Source organism: Suncus etruscus, chromosome 18 (assembly GCF_024139225.1).
Source record: "Suncus etruscus isolate mSunEtr1 chromosome 18, mSunEtr1.pri.cur, whole genome shotgun sequence".
NCBI classification, from domain to species: domain Eukaryota; kingdom Metazoa; phylum Chordata; class Mammalia; order Eulipotyphla; family Soricidae; genus Suncus; species Suncus etruscus.
The window spans coordinates 27,719,923-27,742,280 of record NC_064865.1 but is presented as its reverse complement, the minus strand read 5'-3'; the positions used below and the strand labels follow the sequence as shown (position 1 = coordinate 27,742,280).

The following is a 22,358-nucleotide window of genomic DNA, read 5'->3' as shown; positions in this document are numbered from 1 at the left end:
GGGATCAAACAGGTTGTATGCATGTAAGACATATATCTTAATTCCCGTATCAGTTCTATAATCCCCCAATTTCCCAGCTGAAGTGACATTTTATTGTCTATATACAGGCCAGTTCCCGGATCTTGGAAGCTGCAGCAATGCATACTTAGTCCGGTTTATTGGCAAGTTTTTTTTAGCCTTCACCTATTCCAGCTTGGAGATTAACTCCAATTTTGGACACAAGATGTTGTCATTGTGGTTGGTCCTGATGGCCTCCACCTGCTTACCCAGATCCTTTTTGTCTTCCAAATTGACCAATGTGAAGGCTAAGGTGGTTCCCAATCAATTTTATTAAATTAAATTAATTAATTGGGGGGTTGGGCCACACCTGGCAGCTCTCAGGGGGTTACTCCTGGCTCTGCGCTCAGAAATCACTCCTGGCAGGCTCGGGATTTTGGGGATAGAAGCATGGCTGGCTGTATGCAAGGCAAATACTCTACCCGCTGTACTATCACTCTGCCCTCCCCAATCAATTTTAAACAAGCCTCTTTTCATTTTTAAATCAAACGGGCTGGGCCCGGAGAGATAGCACAGTGGCGTTTGTCTTGCAAGCAGCCGATCCAGGACCAAAGGTGGTTGGTTCGAATCCCAGTGTCCCATAGGGTCCCCCGTGCCTGCCAGGAGCTATTTCTGAGCAGACAGCCAGGAGTCACCCCTGAGCACCGCCGGGTGTGGCCCAAAAACAAAAACAAAAACAAAAACAAAAACAAAAAAAATATCAAACAGGCTTCCCAAAATTATTGTTTTCTTGCTTCTATACTTTTTTAGTGCTTTTCCAGGGAAGCTGGGGAAAGGAAAGTAATTTACCACATTGATGGAACCATAATCACCCTCCTATCTTTTTGTCTTCACAGTAAGTCTCAACATGAACCACTACCACTGGTGTGGGATGCCTGCCAAAGCTGGTGCTGTATTGTCAGGAGTGTTTTCCATCATCTCCTCCAATATGTACCTCATCTTTGAACATCACTACCTGAGAAAGAACAACTGCTCTGAACCGAAGACCAATCATTCAAGCAGAAGCTTCTTGGATGAGTACATAGGTTGCATAAGTTTGCAAATTGCTTTCGTTCTTTCTTTCTTAACCATCATAGCCAGCTTCTTACTGTTATATTCAGTGTATGCCCAGCTCTGGAAGGGCTTAATGGCCTACATCATCTGGATCATTTTCTATGAATGTGCCAACACTGTCATACAAATCGTTACCAAAAATAACACCACTATTAGACTGGTCATTGCTCTGCGCTGGTTTGGCTGGTTTATCCGTATATTAATGCACTGTTTCGGGATATTCTTTGTCATCATGGAAGCATATATGATCCACAGACTTAAAAGCAAAGTTCAAATGATTTCCTTCAAAAGATGCATTGTATAGTCAACAAAGATTTCTCACAGTGGCTGTCAAGAGAAAGCTCTTTATCTCAGCCCTATAGTGATTAATTTTTCTGAGAGTCCATGCACCTCATTCCCAGATCCTGGGACAGTTCCATTTCCTTCTCTTTCACTTGACTGATATACTTTCCAGTAGACAGGCCTTCATTTCACTCCCTGCCTGCTGAGGGAAGGACCGAGGATGACCATAGGTAGGGATGATCCTCACAGATGGAACATGTCGTGCAATGAGGATGTCTAATTAAAGTGTGTTCTTTCCCAGCATGCATTGCATTGTATGTTTTTTATTTTCTTTCCCTTCCTATTCTCTTCTTTCCTCCCCTCCCCTCCCTTCCCCTTCCCGTCCCTCCCCTCCCTTTCCCTTCCCTCCCTTCCTCGTCCTTCCCCTTCCTTCCCTTCCCTTCCCCTTCCTTCCCTTTCCTTCCCTCTCCTCCCCTCCCCTTCCTACAGGCAATGAGGTTGATTCTGAGATGTATACTGTTTGTAGGGAGAAATTAAGTTGCTGTTTATGAGCCAATCATAGAAGACAGAGCAAGATTGTAGATCATTGCAGCCAGTAACTATCACTTTGTCTTCTGGTTCAATACATATCAGAAGGGATTTAAACCAAGATGGAAAATAGTACATGTCTTGAAGCATTAGACCTTATGTTAAGATATTTTTGGGTTTTGGGGCCCGGAGAGATAGCACAGCGGTGTTTGCCTTGCAAGCAGCCGATCCAGGACCAAAGGTGGTTGGTTCGAATCCCGGTGTCCCATATGGTCCCCCGTACCTGCCAGGAGCTATTTCTGAGCAGACAGCCAGGAGTAACCCCTGAGCACCGCCGGGTGTGCCCAAAAACCAAAAAAAAAAAAAAAGATATTTTTGGGTTTTGGGGGTAGGGACCACACCCAGCAGGGGTTTTGCTTGTTGGTGTTCAGGAGGATCATGTGGTTCAGGGGAATTAAACATGGAAGGCATGCCCTCCAGACCTCTGAGTCATCTTTCCCAATATTTTTTTTAATTTTGGGCCACACCCAGCGGCGCTCAGGGGTTACTCTTGGCTCTGTGCTCAGAAATATGGGACACAGGGGATCCCACCCAGGATGGCCACCTGCAAGGCAAATGCCCTACCCTCTGTGCTATCATTTCAGCCCCATCTTCCCCAATATTTTTTTGTTTTGTTTTGTTTTTGTTTTTGGGCCATACCCAGCAGCGCTCAGGGGTTACTCCTGGCTCTATACTCAGAAATCGCCCCTGGCAGGCTCGAGGGGACCATATGGGATGCCAGGAATTGAACCCAGGTCTGTCCCGGGTCACTGCGTGCAAGGCAACCACTCACTACTGTGCTATCACTCCAGCCCCTCGGTATAATTAATGATATAACCAAATACATTATATGAGGTAACTTTTTGCCTCAACTTTTGGGGGGAGTGAGGGCCAGACCTGGCAGCACTCAGGGATTACTCCTGGCTCTGCACTCAGAAATTACTCCTGGCATGTTCAGGGGACCATATGGGATGCCTGGAATCAAATCCGAGTCAGCCACATACAGTGCTATCTCTCTAATCCCAACTTTTTTTTTTTTTTTTTTTGGTTTTTGGGCCATACCCGGTGACGCTCAGGGGTTACTCCTGGCTATGCGCTCAGAAGTCGCTCCTGGCTTGGGGGACCATATGGGACACTGGGGGATCGAACCGCGGTCCATCCAAGGCTAGCGCAGGCCTTACCTCTAGCACCACCGCCCGACCCCCAACTTTTATTTATTTTTTTTTTTAATTTTTTTTTATTTAAACACCTTGATTACATACATGATTGTGTTTGGGTTTCAGTCATAAAAGGAACACCACCCATCACCAGTGCAACATTCCCATCACCCAAGTCCCAAATCACCCTCCTCCCCACCCAACCCCCGCCTGTACCCTAAACAGGCTCTACATTTCCCTCATACATTCTCAATATTAGGACAGTTCAAAATGTAGTTATTTCTCTAACTAAACTCATCACTCTTTGTGGTGAGCTTCCTGAGGTGAGCTGGAACTTCCAGCTCTTTTCTCTTTTGTGTCTGAAAATTATTATTACAAGGGTGTCTTTCATTTTTCTTAAAACCCATAGATGAGTGAGACCATTCTGCGTTTTTCTCTCTCTCTCTGACTTATTTCACTCAGCATAATAGATTCCATGTACATCCATGTATAGGAAAATTTCATGACTTCATCTCTCCTGACAGCTGCATAATATTCCATTGTGTATATGTACCACAGTTTCTTTAGCCATTCATCTGTTGAAGGGCATCTTGGTTGTTTCCAGAGTCTTGCTATGGTAAATAGAGCTGCAATGAATATAGGTGTAAGGAAGGGGTTTTTGTATTGTATTTTTGTGTTCCTAGGGTATATTCCTAGGAGTGGTATAGCTGGATCGTATGGGAGCTCGATTTCCAGTTTTTGGAGGAATCTCCATATCGCTTTCCATAAAGGTTGAACTAGACAGCATTCCCGCCAGCAGTGGATAAGAGTTCCTTTCTCTCCACATCCCCGCCAACACTGTTTATTCTCATTCTTTGTGATGTGTGCCATTCTCTGGGGTGTGAGGTGGTATCTCATCGTTGTTTTGATTTGCATCTCCCTGATGATTAGTGATGTGGAACATTTTTTCATGTGTCTTTTGGCCATGCGTATTTCTTCTTTGTCAAAGTGTCTGTTCATTTCTTCTCCCCATTTTTTGATGGGGTTAGATGTTTTTTTCTTGTAAAGTTCTGTCAGTGCCTTGTATATTTTGGAGATTAGCCCCTTATCTGATGGGTATTGGGTGAATAGTTTCTCCCACTCAGTGGGTGGCTCTTGTATCCTGGGCACTATTTCCTTTGAGGTGCAGAAGCTTCTCAGCTTAATATATTCCCATCTGTTAATCTCTGCTTTCACTTGCTTGGAGAGTGCAGTTTCCTCCTTGAAGATGCCTGTAATGTCCTGTAGTGTTTTGCCTATGTGCTGTTCTATATATCTTATGGTTTTGGGGCTGATATCGAGGTCTTTAATCCATTTGGATTTTACCTTTGTACATGATGTTAGCTGGGGGTCTAAGTTTAATTTTTTGCAAGTGGCTATCCAATTGTGCCAACACCACTTGTTGAAGAGGCTTTCCCTGCTCCATTTAGGATTTCCTGCTCCTTTATCAAAAATTAGATGGTTGTACGTCTGGGGAACATTTTCTGAGTATTCAAGCCTATTCCACTGATCTGAGGACCTATCCTTATTCCAATACCATGCTGTTTTGATAACTGTTGCTTTGTAGTACAGTTTAAAGTTGGGAAAAGTAATTCCTCCCATATTCTTTTTCCCAATGATTGCTTTAGCTATTCGAGGGTGTTTATTGTTCCAAATGAATTTCAAAAGTGTCTGATCCACTTCTTTGAAGAATGTCATGGGTATCTTTAGAGGGATGGCATTAAATCTGTATAATGCCTTGGGGAGTATTGACATTTTGATGATGTTAATCCTGCCAATCCATGAGCAGGGTATGTGTTTCCATTTCCGTGTGTCCTCTCTTATTTCTTGGAGCAGAGTTTTATAGTTTTCTTTGTATAGGTCCTTCACATATTTAGTCAAGTTGATTCCAAGATATTTGAGTTTGTGTGGTACTATTGTGAATGGGGTTGTTTTCTTAATGTCCATTTCTTCTTTATTACTGTTGGTGTATAGAAAGGCCATTGATTTTTGTGTGTTAATTTTGTAGCCTGCCACCTTGCTATATGAGTCTATTGTTTCTAGAAGCTTTTTGATAGAGTCTTTAGGGTTTTCTAAGTAGAGTATCATGTCATCTGCAAACAGTGAGAGCTTGACTTCTTCCTTTCCTATCTGGATTCCCTTGATATCCTTTTCTTGCCTAATCGCTATAGCAAGTACTTCCAGTGCTATGTTGAATAGGAGTGGTGAGAGAGGACAGCCTTGTCTTGTGCCAGAATTTAGAGGGAAGGCTTTCAGTTTTTCTCCATTGAGGATAATATTTGCCACTGGCTTGTGGTAGATGGCCTTCACTATATTGAGAAAGGTTCCCTCCATTCCCATCTTGCTGAGAGTTTTGATCAAGAATGGGTGTTGGACCTTATCAAATGCTTTCTCTGCATCTATTGATATGATCATGTGGTTTTTATTTTTCTTGTTATTGATGTTGTGTATTATGTTGATAGATTTACGGATGTTAAACCAGCCTTGCATTCCTGGGATGAAACCTACTTGATCGTAGTGGATGATCTTCTTAATGAGGCATTGAATCCTATTTGCCAGGATTTTGTTGAGGATCTTTGCATCTGCATTCATCAGTGATATTGGTCTGTAATTTTCTTTTTTGGTAGCGTCTCTGTCTGGTTTAGGTATCAAGGTGATGTTGGCTTCATAAAAGCTATTTGGAAGTGTTTCTGTTTGTTCAATTTCATGAAAGAGTCTTGCCAAGATTGGCAGTAGTTCCTCTTGGAAAGTTTGATAGAATTCATTAGTGAATCCATCTGGACCTGGGCTTTTGTTTTTCGGCAGACATTTGATTACTGTTTTAATTTCATCAATGGTGATGGGGGTGTTTAGATATGCTACATCCTCTTCCTTCAACCGTGGAAGATTATAAGAGTCCAAGAATTTATCCATTTCTTCCAGGTTCTCATTTTTAGTGGCGTAGAGTTTTTCAAAGTAGTTTCTGATTACCCTTTGAATCTCTGTCATATCAGTAGTGATCTCTCCTTTTTCATTCCTGATACGAGTTATCAAGTTTCTCTCTCTCTCTTTCTTTGTTAGGTTTGCCAGTGGTCTATCAATCTTGTTTATTTTTTCAAAGAACCAACTTCTGCTTTCGTTGATCTTTCGGATTGTTTTTTGAGTTTCCACTTCGTTGATTTCTGCTCTCAGCTTTGTTATTTCCTTCTGTCTTCCTGTTCTTGGGTCCTTTTGTTGAGCATTTTCTAGTTCTATTAGCTGTGTCATTAAGCTACTCAGGTAAGCTCCTTCTTCCTTCCTGATGTGTGCTTGCAAAGCTATAAATTTTCCTCTCAGTACTGCTTTTGCTGTGTCCCATAAGTTCTGAGAGTTTGTGTCTTTATTGTCATTTGTTTCCAGGAACCTTTTTATTTCCTCCTTGATTTCATCTCGGACCCACTGGTTATTGAGCATGAGGCTGTTTAACTTCCAGGTGTTAAAGTGTTTCTTCTGAGTCCCTTTGGAGTTCACAAATAATTTCAGAGCCTTGTGGTCAGCGAAGGTAGTCTGCAAAATTTCTATCCTCTTGATCTTATGGAGGTATGTTTTATGTGCCAGCATGTAGTCTATCCTGGAGAATGTCCCATGTACATTGGAGAAGAATGTGTATCCAGGTTTCTGGGGATGGAGTGTCCTATATATATCCACTAGGCCTCTTTCTTCCATTTCTCTCCTCAGGTCTAGTATATTCTTGTTGGGTTTCAGTCTGGTTGACCTGTCCAGTGTTGACAAAGCCGTGTTTAGGTCCCCCACAATTATTGTGTTGTTGTTGATATTATTTTTCAGATTTGTCAGCAGTTGTATTAAATATTTTGCTGGCCCCTCATTCGGTGCATATATGTTTAGGAGAGTGAATTCTTCCTGCTCTACGTACCCCTTGATTAATATAAAATGTCCGTCTTTGTCCCTTACAACCTTCCTGAGTATAAAGTTTGCATTATCTGATATTAGTATGGCCACTCCAGCTTTTTTATGGGTGTTGTTTGCTTGGATAACTTTTCTCCAGCCTTTTATTTTGAGTCTATGTTTGTTCTGACTATTCAGGTGCGTTTCTTGTAGGCAGCAGAAGGTTGGATTGAGTTTTTTGATCCATTTAGCCACTCTGTGTCTCTTAACTGGTGCATTTAGTCCATTGACGTTGAGAGAAAGAATTGTCCTGGGATTTAACGCCATCTTTATTTCAAAATTTGGTGTGTCTTTTGGGTAGTCTTGTCTTAGATTAGGTCTTTCAGTTTTTCTCTTAAGACTGGTTTTGTGTCTGTGAAGTTTCTGAGCTGTTTTTTGTCTGTGAAACCATGTATTCTTCCATCAAACCGGAAAGTGAGTTTTGCTGGGTATAGTATTCTGGGTGAAGCATTCATTTCATTCAGTCTTGTCACAATATCCCACCACTGCTTTCTGGCATTGAGCGTTTCTGGTGACAGGTCTGCTGTAAATCTCAGGGAAGCTTGCTTGAACATGATTTCCCCTTTTGATCTTGCTGTTTTCAGAATTCTGTCTCTATCTGTGGGATTTGTCATTGTGACTAGGATGTGTCTTGGGGTGGTTTTTCTGGGGTCTCTTTTGGTTGGTACTCTTCGGGCATGCAGGATTTGATCACATATATTCTTTAGCTCTGGAAGTTTCTCTTTAATGATGTTCTTGACCATTGATTCTTCCTGGAAATTTTCTTCCTGGGTCTCTGGGACTCCAATGATTCTTAAGTTGTTTCTGTTGATCTTATCATAGACTTCTATTTTCGTCTGTTCCCATTCTTTGACTAATTTTTCCATTGTCTGCTCATTTGCTTTAAGTTTTTTGTCCAATCTCTCCTGCTGTATGGAATTGTTATGTATCTCATCTTCCACAGCACCAAGTCTATTCTCAGCTTCTGATACCCTGTCCCAGAGCTTATCCATTTTGTCATTCACTTCGTTTACTGAGTTTTTCAGGCCTGTTAGTTGACATGTTATTTCAGTTTGGAGTTTTGTCATTTCTGCCTTCATATTTTCTTGGTTCTTATTAGTGTTCTGTTCAACTCGATCCATGGTTTCTTGGAGTCTGTTGAGCACCTTCCATATTGCTAGTCTAAAGTCCTTATCTGAGAGGTTGATTAGTTGTTCAGTCATTATCTGGTCCTCAGAATTGTCATCTTCATTCTCTATGTCTGATGCTGGCCTGCGCTGTTTCCCCATTGTCACATTTGTATTGTGGGTTTTTCTACGTGTTGTAGTGGTATTCATTGTCTATATGATGTAGGCAGCACACTCCTCTGGCTCCTCCCTTTCTGGATGGGCTGACTTGCCTCTAAGGGAGGGGAGTCCTCCGTGGATGAAGCCTCACACTGGGTCAAATCTTAGGCCCGAGCATGTAACAGAGAAGACAGTCCAGAGAGAAATGTTTGCTTCTGTGATATAGCGCCGTTCTTAGTGTGATTTTTCCTTCTTGTTGCAATGGAGTTCTTTCCTTAGAAAGAGTGCACGGCCGCGTAGCGAAGCGGAGCGGCCGTGCTCCTCTGAGCCTCTTTTTGCCCCACTCGCAAGAGTTTCACGCAAGAGGACAGTAGACAGACATAGACAGGTCACACTCACAGTCTTTCACAGCTGAGCCCCACTGGGCCGGTGTACTTTCGCGGATTTTCCCCGCCTGGTGTCACACACAGGGAGCCAGCTTTTGCAAAGGATAGCCGGTTTTTATCCCAACTTTTATTTTTTATCAGTCGCTTTTCCTGAGCTATAATTGATACATTGATATTTTAGATATATAGGGGTCGGAGAGATAGCATGGAGGTAGGGTGTTTGCCTTGCATGCAGAAGGGCGGTGGTTCAAATCCCAGCACCCCATATGGTCCCCTGAGCCTGCCAGGAGTGATTTCTTTTTTTTTATTTTTTTACTTTTTCGGTTTTTTGGGCCACACCCGGCATTGCTCAGGGGTTACTCCTGGCTGTCTGCTCAGAAATAGCTCCTGGCAGGCACGGGGGACCATATGGGACACCGGGATTCGAACCAATCACCTTTGGTCCTGGATCAGTTGTTTGCAAGGCAAACACCGCTGTGCTATCTCTCCGGGCCCCAGGAGTGATTTCTGAGCATAGAGTCAGGAGTAACCCCTGAGTGCTGCCAGATGTGACCCAAAAATGAGAAACAGACAAACAAACAAAAAAAGATATTTTATGTATATAAAGAGGGTATTTCATTCGCCTCCCCCTTTCATAATGTTGCGCTGCCATTATGACCAGGGTGCACTCATTCCTGACTGTGGTGCTGACACATTGACCTCTAATATTGGCCATGTCAGATTGCAAAGTTCCTTTCCGTGACTGAGGCGCTCTCCCATTACTGTCCTCCTTTAATTTAACTGAAGCTCATATGTGGTCACCAACTTGCTCTTTCTGTCCATACTGCTAATGCATCTTTTTTTGGAGCTAGGAGCAATTATGAATGAGAGGACTACAAATAGGTTCACGTATGGAGCCAGAAAGATCATGCAACAGGCTGAATGCATGCTTTGCATAGGAAGGCCAGAGTTCTGTGCCCAGTATCATATAGTCTCCATATGTACCACTCAATAGACCCTAAGATAAGAACAAAAATAAATGAGGGCCAGAGAGAGTACAAGAATTAAGGTACTTGCCTTGCATGTGGCTGACCTGGGTTAGATCTCTGATAGCACATATAGTCAGTCCCCTGAGTCTCACCAAGAGTGACCTCAGTGCAGAGCCAGGAGTAAGCCCTGAGCACTGTCAAGTGTGGCCCCAAAACAAATGAGAAAGTAACAAAAATAAAGATGTACAACATTTTGTGGCCCTGCCCTAGAGGAATCTTATTTGTTTTGTTTTGTTTTAGTTGTTTGGGTCACACCCCCAGTGTTCAAGGCTTACTACTGACTTTGCACTCAAGGATCACCCCAATTTTGCTTCCTGCAGCCTGCAGGTAAATTGAGCTTGAGACCCCTGGAAATATTTGCCCATTAGGGAGAGATATAGAAAAGGAGTTAAGATGCAGGGGCTGGAGAGGTAGTACAACAGATAGTCTTTTTTGTTTTGTTTTGTTTTTTGGGGGGGTCATACCCAGAAACACTCAGGGGTTACTCCTGGCTCTATGCTCAGAAATCGCCCTTGGCAGGCTCAGGGGACCATATGGGATGCCGGGATTTGAACCACCGTCCTTCTGCACGCAAGGCAAACACCCTACCTCCATTCTATCTCTCCAGCCCCAACAGCAGGTAGTCTTGCCTTGCATGACCCAAGTTTAATCTCAGCTTTTCCATATGAACCTCTAAATACTGCTAGGAGCAATCCCAGAGCACAGAGCTAGGAATAAGCCCTGAGGACTGCTGGGCATCACCAAAAAAAAAAAAAAAAAAGGAACAAGTTCTTTATCAGACACATGATTTTTTTTTGTTTTTGTTTTTGGGCCACACCCGGTGACGCTCAGGGGTTACTCCTGGCTATGCGCTCAGAAGTCGCTCCCGGCTTGGGGGACCATATGGGACACAAGGGGATCGAACCTCGGTATGTCCAAGGCTAGCGCAGGCAAAGCAGGCACCTTACCTCTAGCGCCACTGCCCGGCCCCTAAGACACATAATTTTTTTATTGTTTTTTTAAATATATTTTTATTTAAGTAACATGATCATATTTGGGTTACAGTCATAACCAGAACACCCCCCTTCACCAGTGTAACTTTACCTCCTTCCCCCTTCCCATCCCCTGCCTGTATTCGAGACAGGTATCCTACTACAGTTATTTGTTTTTAAGTTCAGTAAATTGTATTTTTTTTTCCTTAAAGGATAAGAGTAAAAAAAAAAGTAAAGGTGTGAGAGTGGCAATTGCCATTGTTTGCATAGGTCCAGAAAAATGGGGAAAATGGAAAAAAATCCTTGACCTGATTACTAAAAAGGCCTCACCTCAGTTTATTGGCATAAGACAGACTCTGGGTTCCAGGCAAACCAGTTTGTCCAACTCCAGTCATTCTCAAGGTCCCGGTGAAACTTTTTCACACTTTAACTGTTGTTGGTATCAGATTCTTATATTTAAAGACTCTGGATTCTGTGCATTTCTTTCATCGATGTCAGGCTGATATAAAGCATCCTCTAGTTTCAGCATACCATTCAATGCAGAGCGATCTGCCCTGCATGCAGACGGTTGCTGAGTCGTCTGGGTGTTGGGAGCACTCTTTGGAGTAAGTCAATGCCAAAGCAGTGGTAGGTCTTCCCTGGTAGAGGCTTGGATCCTGGTAATGTTAAAGACAATTGTGGTTGTTTCCATAGATGTTATCCATTGTTCAGGTGTGTATGGGTGATGCCCATTCTTCTGGGGCCTGAAGACACATGATTTTTAATTATGTTTCCAGTTTGTGCCAAGTCCTTTTTCGTGTATTTTGAAAAGCATGATTTTTTTTTGGGGGGGGGGGAGCCACACCCAGCAGCACTCAGGAGTTTCTGGCTCTGTGCTCAGAAATTACTCCTGCAGGCTTGGGATTCCGGGGGCCAAACTAAGGTCACATGCAAGGGAAATGCCTTACACATGTGCTATCATACTAGTCTCAGCAGCAATTCTTTATTTCAATTAAGTCACATATGTTTATATATATCGATATCTATACATATACACTCATATCACTATAGTGTATATCTACATGTATATTTATAGTGATCACATTTTCAGTTATTGTATCTATGAAATCTTTGCCTAACCCAAGATTATAAACATTTTCTTCTAAGTTTTTCTCTAGACATCATAATCTTTTATGTTGTTTTGTTTGGGGGCATCACCTGGAAACATTCAGAGGTTACTCCTGGCTCTGTGCTCAGAAATTACTCCTGGCAGGTTCAGGGGACCATATGAGATGCCAGGGATCAAACTCGGGTCGGCCACTTGCAAGGCAAATGCCCTACATGGTCTTAGGTAGAGAATTGAACCTGGCTTAGCCATGTGCAATGCAAATGTATTGCCCATTATACTATCACTTTGACCCTACTTCTTGAGTTTTAATTCTCAATAATTTTTGTTGGGATATAAGAATACAAATTTGGAGGGACCCACTCAGCGGTGTTAAGGACTCAGCAATTACTCCTAGCAGTGCTCAGGGATCATATAGGATGCCAGGGATCAAACCCAGTAGGCTGTGAGTAAGGTAAATACTTTATTATTGTACTATTGCTTCAGCCCCAGTACTAGCAGCTGATATCTTAGCAGAAACAGTGAACAGAGGCAGTGGGATAATGCATTTCCCTTCATGTTTTTTAATCAAGAAACACTGTCAATCCAGAGTCTTGTCTTCAAGATTGCTTCAGAATGGAAATCTCAACTTGTCTCTGCATTCCATATCCCTAATGGTGACTTCACAGGTGACTTGTCTAGTGATGAGGGATGAGGGACAGACTTTCCCAAGGTCTCTTTCTCTTCCTCCTCCTCTCGAAGGGGCCTCCCCCCACCAGCCTTCCTCCACAGTTCCAAACTCCCCATGGACTCTAATATCCCTCTGGGGTCTTGCATCACCTTCTTTTAAAATAACTTCTCAACTGGCTTCCTGATCCCTCTCTGGCTTCTTTCTGAATCATAGTCTTGACAACAGAAAGAGATTTTTATCACGACTTCTTTTAGGGGGGGGGCAGGTGTGCTTAGGCATAGCTGCCAGAAAAGGGATCACTCCTGACTCAGGAATTGAATGTAGGTCTTCCATACATAAAACATGTCCTCCAGTCCTTGGGTCTATCTCCTGGGTCCCCATGACTTTTTAATTTTTATTTTTTGCAGTGCGGGAAGGGAAGTACTCTCCCACTGAGCCAATTTCTCAATCTAAAAAAGATTTTCTTTCTCTTTTTGGGGCGTGGCACATCAGGTTCTCTGAGGGCTTACTCTGAATGTGCCCTGGGGGAACATACATGGTGCTAGGCATAGAAACCTGGGTGGGCTCCATGCAAGGCAAATGTTCTACTAGCTTATATTTCTGTCCCCTACACATGTGCTTTTTTTTTCCTAGTTTTTTTTTTTTTTTTTGTCACACCCAGTGATACTCAGGAGTTACTCCTGGCTCTGCACTCAGGTATCTATCCTGATGGGCTCAGAAGACCTTATGGAATGCCAGGGATCAAACCTGGGTTGGCTGCATGGAAGGCTAGTCTCTATCCACTGTGCTATCACTCTTGCCTTTAAAAAAGAATTTTTTTTTTTTGGTTTTTGGGTCACACCCAACAGCGCCCAGGGGTTACTCCTGGCTCTACGCTCAGAAATCACTCCCGACATGCTCAGGGGACCATATGAGATGCCCAGATTTGAACCAATAACCTTCTGCATGAAAGGCAAACGCCTTACTCCCATGCTATCTTTCAGGCCCCTAAAAATGAATTTCTAAAATGGAAATCAGAGCATCATATTGTGCACAGTACACATGTGTACACACATTTACACACAAACACATACATACCTCTTCTTATCTTTTCCTTTCCAGTGTTGCTCTTCAAGCACATGTCTTCCCATGAACATGTCTCTGCACTTGCTTGTCTGTTTTTCTTTGTTGCTTATGTTTCCTCCAATGTTTTCACCTTAATACTTGTCCCTCACATCTTTTGTTTGTTTGTTTATTTATTTATTTTTGGTTTGGGGGCCACACCCAGCGGTGCTCAGGGGTTACTCCTGGCTCTGCACTCAGAAATCACTCCGGGCCCGGAGAGATAGCACAGCGGTGTTTGCCTTGCAAGCAGCCGATCCAGGACCAAAGGTGGTTGGTTCGAATCCCGGTGTCCCATATGGTCCCCTGTGCCTGCCAGGAGCTATTTCTGAGCAGACAGCCAGGAGTAACCCCTGAGCACCGCCGGGTGTGGCCCCCAAAAAAACAAAAAAAACAAAAAAAAAAAAACAAATAAAGAAATCACTCCTGGCTTGGGGGACCGTATGGAATACCAAGAATCGAATCCAGGTCTCTCCTGGGTTGGCAGTGTGCAAGCCCTACCACTGTGCTACTACTCCAGCCCCAGCTCACATATATATATATATTTTTTTTTTGGGGGGGGGGGAGGGGGCCCATACCTGGTGACACTCAGAACTTACTCCTGGCTATGTGCTCAGAAATCACTCCTGGCTTTGGGGGAACATATGGGACACCAGAGAATCAAACCTCGGTCTGTACTAGGTCAGCTAGTGCAAGGCAAACACCCTACCACTTGTGCCACCGCTCCGGTCCCAGTTCACATCTTACTAAATAAGTTTCAATTAAAAAACTATTTTGTGGGAGCCGAAGCAATAGCACAGTGGTAGGGCATTTGCCTTGCATGCTGCTGATTTGGGACTGACCAGGGTTCGATCCCTAGCAATCCCCTGATGGGTGTGGTCCCAAAACAAAACAAAATGAAACAAACAATAAAACTATTTTGCTTCACCAAAAAAGAATAAAAGACACTTTTCCTTTCTAGTTCTTACCATTGTCTTCCAGAGAAATCTCCATATTACCAGCCACTGGCCCCTGGTCTATCTTAATAACCTGGAGATCCTACATCCTCCTCTGAAGCCACACAAATCTGCACTTCACAAATAGATTTATCCTGGGGCTAAAGATCCAGGGTTTAAGCTTCTGCTCCAACTTGGCAGACTCAGGATTGAAGCCCAGCACAACATACGGTCCTCAGAACATCACCTGACTTGATAACCTAGCAAGGAGCAAGGAATAAACCCTGAGCTCTCCAGAGTATAGCCTCAAACAAAAGTAAAACTGGGGCTGGAGTGGTAGCACAGTGGTAGGGCATTCGCTTTGCTTGCAGCTGACCCAGGACAGACACAAGTTCTATCCCTGGCATCCCATATGGTCTCCTGAGCCAGGAGTGATTTCTGAGCACAGAGACAGAAGTAACCCCTGAGCGCCACTGGGTGTGGCCCAAAACAAAACAAACAAGCCCCCCAAAACTAAGTAAAACTACAACTAAACAAACAAAATAACTTAAACCTATTCCTGTGACCACTGGGTGTTTTCCACTTGACCAAGGGTGAAGGCCTATTCTTTTTCAGATATTGGTAATAACTTTTGTCACCACATCCAGAAATTCTTTAATTCTCACTCTAGCTTAGACCTCATTCCTGTATCTGGAGGACATTGGATCACTTCCCCTTAGATCTATCACCTTGCTTCATAAGTTTTTTTACTCTTTAAAATTAAAGTAAAAACAGGGGCTGGAGTGGTGGCACAAGGGGTACATGCTAACCTAAAACAGACCACGGTTCAATCCCTCAGTGGTCCCCCAAACCAGGAATGATTTCTGAGCGAATAGCCAGGAGTAATCCCTGACCATCACCAGATATGGCCCAAAACCAAAATTAAAGTAAAGTGGACCCCCATATGGTCCCCCAAGCTAGGAGCGAATTCTGAGCGCATAGCCAGGAGTAACCCCTGAGCGTCACCAGATGTGGTCAAAAACACAAAATTAAATTAAAGTAAAGTAAAAACAAACGTTTAATTCAGGAGAGTCCTGGCTTCTAGACATGGTGCTGTGAGTTCCATCTCCATGACTGCCCCACAAGTTTAAGCACAATCTCGGTGGCACTGAGGTCAGATTCCCTGGTGCCACAAGTGTCCCACTGAGGTGTACCACAGTCCACTGTGTGTGCACCACAACCAAGTGGGCGTGACTTCTGCCACCTCAACAACATGATAAAAGGGAAGGCAAAGGGGGAAATCCAGCAATGGGATGACAGAAGGTCTTGGATTTAGAATCATTCTGTTCCTGGAGAAGGTGTCCTGGCAACATTCCCCTGCACCCCAGCAGAACTTCAGCTGCAACTAAGGGGGCAAAAGTTCCATTTCTAAGGGCTTGAAAGTAGGGAGGAGTCACAGGAGGCAGGAATGATTCTAAGTTCTTGATATGACACTAGTTTTCAGACTTCCAAGAAACAAATCTCGGGGCCTGAGTGGTGGTGCAGCGGTAGGGCATTTGCCTTGCACGTGGCTGACATAGGAAGGACCTCGGTTCAATCCCCAGCGTCCCACATGATCCTCCAAGCCAGATTTCTGAGCCCATATCCAGGAGTAACTCCTGAGCATCACCGGTTGTGGCCCCAAAACAAAACAAAACAAAAAAAGAAAAAGAAAATCTCAGAGAGAATCTGCGCTGTTTCGATTCATAAGAAACACAGAATTGGGGACCGGAGTGGTGGTGCAAGCAGTAAGGCATCTGCCTTGCCCTCGCTAGCCTGGAATGGACCACAGTTTGATCCCATATGGTCCCCCAAGCCAGAAGTGCTTTCTGAGCGCATAGCTAGGAGTAATCCCTGAGCATCACTGGATGTGGCCCCAAACAAAAACAAATAAACAAAATAAGAAACATAGGACTGGTCATGTAATTGGCCAAATGAATTTCCTTATTTTGCATTTCCCCCCCTTCATTCATTTACTCTTCCTGGCTCACAGATTCTTAAAGGCATAGAACTTCTTCAGTGTGGAGAATCATAGAGAGATCTTTTGCTATGTGGGTGAGGTGAAGTCTCTAAGATAATTGCACACTTGTGGGGGGTGTCCCTCCCCATTGGTGGTGATTGCCCAAGTAATATCATGCCCAAGTAATATAGACTTCATTAAAGCCCCAAAGGAGTGGATCAGCAATGAAACCTTTGCTTTGCATAGGTGAGGCTGAATCCAATCCTTGTCACCATTCCACATCTCCAAGTGTCACCACCTGCACTGCCACCTGTGATCCTCAGTGACAGAACTCTGTGTGTGTGAGCACCACAACCAAGTGTGCAGCCCAGACATGACAACAGCAACACAGGGAAACACAAATGCACCAAAAAAGATAAGGGAAAGGACAAGAGCCAAAGTACAGTGGATAGGGAGCTTTCCTTGCACCTGGTCAGTCTGGGTTTGATCCCCAGTATCCCAGATGTTCCTCCTGGGCACTACCAAGGGTGACTCCTGAGTGCAGAGCCAGGAATAACCCACGAGTATGTGCACCCCACTGAGCAACCAAAAATATAAGGAAAAATAATATTCTCAAAAATAACAACTAAAGGGGCTGGAGAGATAGCATGGAAGTAGGACATTTGCCTTGCATGCCGAAAGATGGTGATTTGAATGCTGGCATCCCATATGGTCCCCCGAGCCTGCCAGGAGCAATTTCTGAGCATAGAGCCAGGAGTAATGCCTGAGCACTGCCTGGTGTGATCCAAAAACCAAAAAGAAAAAAATAATAATAACAATAAAAATTTTAGGGCAAAAGGATAGCAAAGCAGGATAAGAGGTTTGATTCCTAAGACCCCATATGGTCCCTGAGCTCATCTAGGAGTGATCCCTGAGGACAGAGCCAGGAGTGGGTGGGTGACCTCTAAACCAACCAAAAAAATTAATCAGAAAGAAAAGAAAAAGAGGAGCTACATGGAAGCAGCAGAGAGCTGAGGAGAGCAGAGCTGGCAGAGAGAGCTGCAACCCGGCCTCTGCACCCCACACCCTGCCCTGAGTATCACTGCCTTCTGTATTCTTTAGAAGAAATCAGTGACCTAGTGAGGAAAAGGGTTTCCTGAATTTGGGAGAAAGAATTTGGAAGGAAGAGCCCTGGGAAACGCCGGTCTTGAACTGGTTGAGCCCACAGAAGCCTGTGGTGTGGGGTCTGGAGCTGTTTCCAGGGAGGTCCTGTGAGAATGAATCGAATTTTCCAACATGCTCTTGGTGCCCAAGCTGTGGTGTGTGCAAACACACACACACACACACACACACACACACACACACACACACACACACACGGAAACAGGGTTCAAGAACTGACTCTGTTCCAGAAAAAGGCCCTTCCCCATTCCCACAGGCTGACAAGACCAGGATCCCCTTTTTGCTCCAAGTTCAACTGACACTGGCCACTGGCACATCAGGGCTGGAAGAGACCTGAGACATACGCCCAGGAGGGAGACCTTTGCTTTCCAAAGATGGGGTCACCAACAGCTGGAGGGAGCAAGCCCACTGTCCCTTGACGTGCAGCCTGTGCCCTGTCCACATGCCACATCCACTCTTAGCTTGCCCCATTTAGACTCAGGCTTGGGGAACTCTGGCTGGATCACTCTGCCTTCTTGTCATGCTACTCCATGATTTTTCTTTTCTTCCCCTACAGGAAACACAATGATAAAACTAGCCCAAAATGAACAGGAAGTACTCCTTGATGTCGGGCATCTTCACGGTCCTCAACAACATCCAGGAATTAATATTTGGCCTGAACCAGCCGGTGTGGATTGGCTTTGATGAACAACAATATAATCTCTTTATGGAGGTAAAGTCCAAAACGGTCCACTGGATCCTGGTCAACTTGCTGACCATCACAACTGTTCTCTCCATCATCACCATAATCACCAGCATCTTCTTCCTCTATTGCCTCCACACCAATAACTATATGGGCCTGGTGGTCTATAGCATATGGATCATTATCTATGAGCTCATCTCTTTCTCCTTGAATCTGATTTCAGCAGAGATCATCAAAAATGAGTTTAAGGAACTTAATTACCTCAACTTTACCTTCCAAATACTACGCATGCTCCTCCACTTCCTGGCCCTGCCCTTCATCGTCAAGTATATGTACAGCCTTTACCTGGATTCCAAGATCCGAGTCCAGGAGTCTCGCTGCAGGCCCTCGTTGGGCAGTATGACCAACATGAGGTCTGTGACCAGGCAAGGACCATTGTACCAACACCGAGTTACCCAAGCTGTGGAAAGACAGGCCAGAAAGGGAGTGTGACTTCTGACAGTGGAGTTCCAGCTTCTCCCGTTGCCTCTGTTGACTCTGCGCTCCTTGGGGGGAATGAGTGCATTGTATATTCTGCAGGGCACAGGTTCCTGGGGGGAGTGAGTTGCACAGGTTGATGACTGTGCCAGTGAATCAGTAGCTTGCGTTAGCATTAAACTACATGTTGCTTCCCACAGACTATTTCTTCGGTTTCCCTAACAAGATCCTGGCTCATGCTGCCGGTTCCTCTCTTCACTTTCTCAGTTTTCTGTTTTTCTCTGGAGATTGCCCCACGGATACCTGGTTCTGCTGAGAGGAGCCTTATTGGAACAGGGCTGTCTCATGGAACTCAGTCTTGCTCCTGAAAATTTTCTGTAACTGCACAGATGGCTGTTGAGCCCTTGAAGTGTGGCTGATGCCGTCCAGAAATTCAATTTTATTCATTTATTTATTTATTTATTTGTTTATTTGTTTGTTTGTTTATTTATTTTTAGTTTGGGGGTCATATCCAATATTGCCCAGGGGTAACCCCTAGCTCTGTACTTAGAATTACTCCTGGCAGTGCTTGGGGGAAATGACCATATAGGTTATAAGGGACGACACCCAGGTCGGCTGCATACAAGGCAATTGTCCTACCCATTGTACTCAAGCTCGAATTTATTTATGTATGTGTGTGTGTGTGTGTGTGTGTGTGTGTGTGTGTGTAGCAAGATAGTTTTTATTGAATGATGTTAGGAGTAGAAAGATGTTAGGGGTGAGGAAATACATGTTCAAGAAAGAGCAGGGGCTTCTCCAGGGTGGAAAAAGCAAAGAAACAAAGATAAGCACATGGGATAGATGGGAGAACATGAGCTTGAAGAGTTAAGCCAGGAATCCCAGTTTAAATTTTATTTCATGGAGCTGGAGAGATAGCACAGTGGCAGGGCATTTGCCTTGCATGTGGCTGACCAGAAAGGGACCAGTTTGATTCCCGGCATCCCGTATGGTCCCCCAGCCTACCAAGGGCAATTTCTGAGTGCAGAGCCAGGAGCAACCCCTGAGCACCACTGGAAGTGGCCCAGAAACCAATCAATAAATAAAGTTAAAAAAAATTAGTTTCAGGGGTCGGAGCAGTGGAGAAAGTGATAAGGCATCTGCCTTGCCTGCACTAGCCTAGGACAGACCTTGGTTCGATCCCCTGGCATCCCATATGGTCCCCCAAGCCAGGAGCAATTTCTGAGTGCATAGCCAGGAATGATCCCTGAGTGTCACCAGATGTGTTCCAAAGCCAAAAAAAGAGAGAGAGAGAGAGAGAGAGAGAGAGGGAGGGAGGGAGGGAGGGAGGGAGGGAGGGAGGGAGGAAAAGAAAAGAAAAGAAAGAAAGAAAAGAAAGAAGAAAGAAAGAAAGAAAGAGAGAGAACGAGAAAAAGAGAAAAAGAGAAAAAGAAAGAAAAGAAAAGAAAAGACAAGAAAAGAAAAGAAATTGCTCTTGGCGTGGGGGACCGACCATATGGGACTCTGGGGATCTAACCCAGGTCCAACATGGTTCAGCCGCGTTCAAGGCCTTACCACTGTACTATCTCTCCGGCCCCCAGGGTATCTCAATTTAAGGACAAGGCATGTTGTGGACTCTCTTATAGGGACCTGTTTTATGCTCTGTGGAGTGTTTAGTAGCATCCTTAGCACGCATGAGAGACCAGGAGAGCCCCACCTCCCCATCCTTGTGACAAACTGGATTGCAAAGGACAATTGCCCCAGACTTACCACAATGTTCTTTTGTTGTTGCAAGTACTGACTGTGGAACCCAAAGCCTCTCAAAAGCACCATATCCCAGGAGGACTTTAACCACTATTTCTTTTGTTCATTTGTTTATTTTGAAATCACACTCAAATATACTCAAGGACTACTTCCAGCTCCAATCTCCGGAATCTTCTGGCTCTGAGGATCCTGTAGTGCGGGAGTCTGACCAAGCTTCCCTCATGTAAAGCATATGCTCAGACCTTTGAGCTAGTCTCTGACCCTTGAGCCATTTCAATGACTTATTTATTTGGCAGGGGAGGGCGGCTGGAAGATTGGGATCGATCACACCCAGTGGTGCTCAGGGATAACTGATGGCCCTGCTCTGCTCAGGGATCACGCCCTGTGGTGCTTAGGGAACCACATGCAGAGCCTGGGATCAAACCAGGGTCGCGGCATACAAGGCAAGCACCTTCACCCCTGTGCTCTTTCTCAGGCCTTTTTTTTTTTTTTTTTGGTTTTTGGGCCACACCCGTTTGACGCTCAGTGGTTACTCCTGGCTATGTGCTCAGAAATCGCCCCTGGCTTGGGGGAACCATATGGGACACTGGGGGATCGAACCGCGGTCCGTCCTAGGCTAGCGCTTGCAAGGCAGACACCTTACCTCTAGCGCCACCTTCCCGGCCCCTCTCAGGCCTTTTTTGTTGTTGTTTTTGGTTTTTGTTTTTGGCTACACCCAGTGGTACTCAGGGATCACTCCTGGCAGCAGTTGAGGGAATATAAGGGACTGAATCCAGGTGGGCTTTGTGTAAGGTAAGTGCCTATCCACAATACTATCACTCCAGTCTCTCTGAACCACGCTTTAGAGATAATCCGCTCCAGCATTGAGAGCATGACTGCTAACTAGTGGAGAACAATTACGTAAGAAGACTTTTTGTTTGTTTGGGGCCACACCTGATGGTGCTCAGGGGTTACTCCAGACTCTATGCTCATAAATCACTCCTGGCAGGCTCGGGGGACCATATGAGATGCTGGGGATGGAATCCGGGTTGGCCTTGTGGAAGACAAACTCCCTCTCTGCTGTGTTATGGCTCCAGCGGTAAGGAGACGTTTTTCTAAACTTGCTTTGGGAGTCACAATGATTTCTCAATGCACAACAGCCATATGTGTGTAAGATCACAATGAGCATGTGGGACCTGTGGAGAACACTGAACAAAAAGATGTGCAAAGCTCCATGGCCAGTAGTAAGACCCTGGATATGTGTGAGCACAACTAAAGTACAAGATCCCTGGGGAGCACCTCAGCCAAGTGTGGGAGCATCAAGTAAGTATGTATGCTACTCTGGCCATGATTATAATAATAATAATAATAATAATAATAATAAAATAATAATAATAATAATAAAATAATTATAAAGCCACAAAAATAACTGCTAACATCCTAAATCAACATTTCCACAATCTCCCGGCAATCTAGGCTAGTTCCCAAAATGGCCGCCAGATGGCAGTCAGCAGTAAACATTTGCTTAGACCTGTTTGCCTTCAGCTTGATGCTCTAAGTTCCAGGTAGAGGGCAGCTTCCAAATGCCAGGCCCAAGGTTTGGTCCTTGCTACACCAACATTCCTCACCGGGTAGGTCGTCTTGCCTCCCTTTCCTGGCCTCCAGTTCCTTCCTGAAGCCCCTTCTCTGAGACTGTTCTGGTTGAAGTGCTCTTTATACAGTTCAGCCCTGTGCTCAGACTTTTCCAACAGGACTCTCCATGGCTTCCAGCTCCCTCTGTCGTACTTGACTACGTCACGCAAGGCATGAGTTTTACCACTAA

At 44.5% G+C, this 22,358-nt stretch overlaps 1 protein-coding gene across 1 annotated transcript; it reads left to right on the top strand.

Moving 5' to 3' along the window:
• The first annotated feature begins 1,003 nt into the window (after positions 1–1,003).
• On the top strand, positions 1,004–19,198 carry LOC125995754 (putative transmembrane protein 217B). Its single transcript, XM_049764753.1, has 3 exons — positions 1,004–1,082; positions 18,215–18,753; positions 19,105–19,198. The coding sequence occupies exons 2-3, from the start codon at positions 18,242–18,244 to the stop codon at positions 19,196–19,198; spliced, it is 606 nt and encodes a 201-aa protein (XP_049620710.1). The 5' UTR covers positions 1,004–1,082; positions 18,215–18,241.
• Positions 19,199–22,358: the final 3,160 nt, after the last annotated feature.

Excerpts from the sequence above, each read along its gene's own strand:
- LOC125995754 (XM_049764753.1), top strand. The coding sequence starts at position 18,242 with ATGAACAGGAAGTACTCCTTGATGTCGGGCATCTTCACGGTCCTCAAC. Across the intron at positions 18,754-19,104 it reads GGCAGTATGACCAACATGAG|ATTGCCCCACGGATACCTGG; the intron begins GTCTGTGACCAG and ends TTTTCTCTGGAG.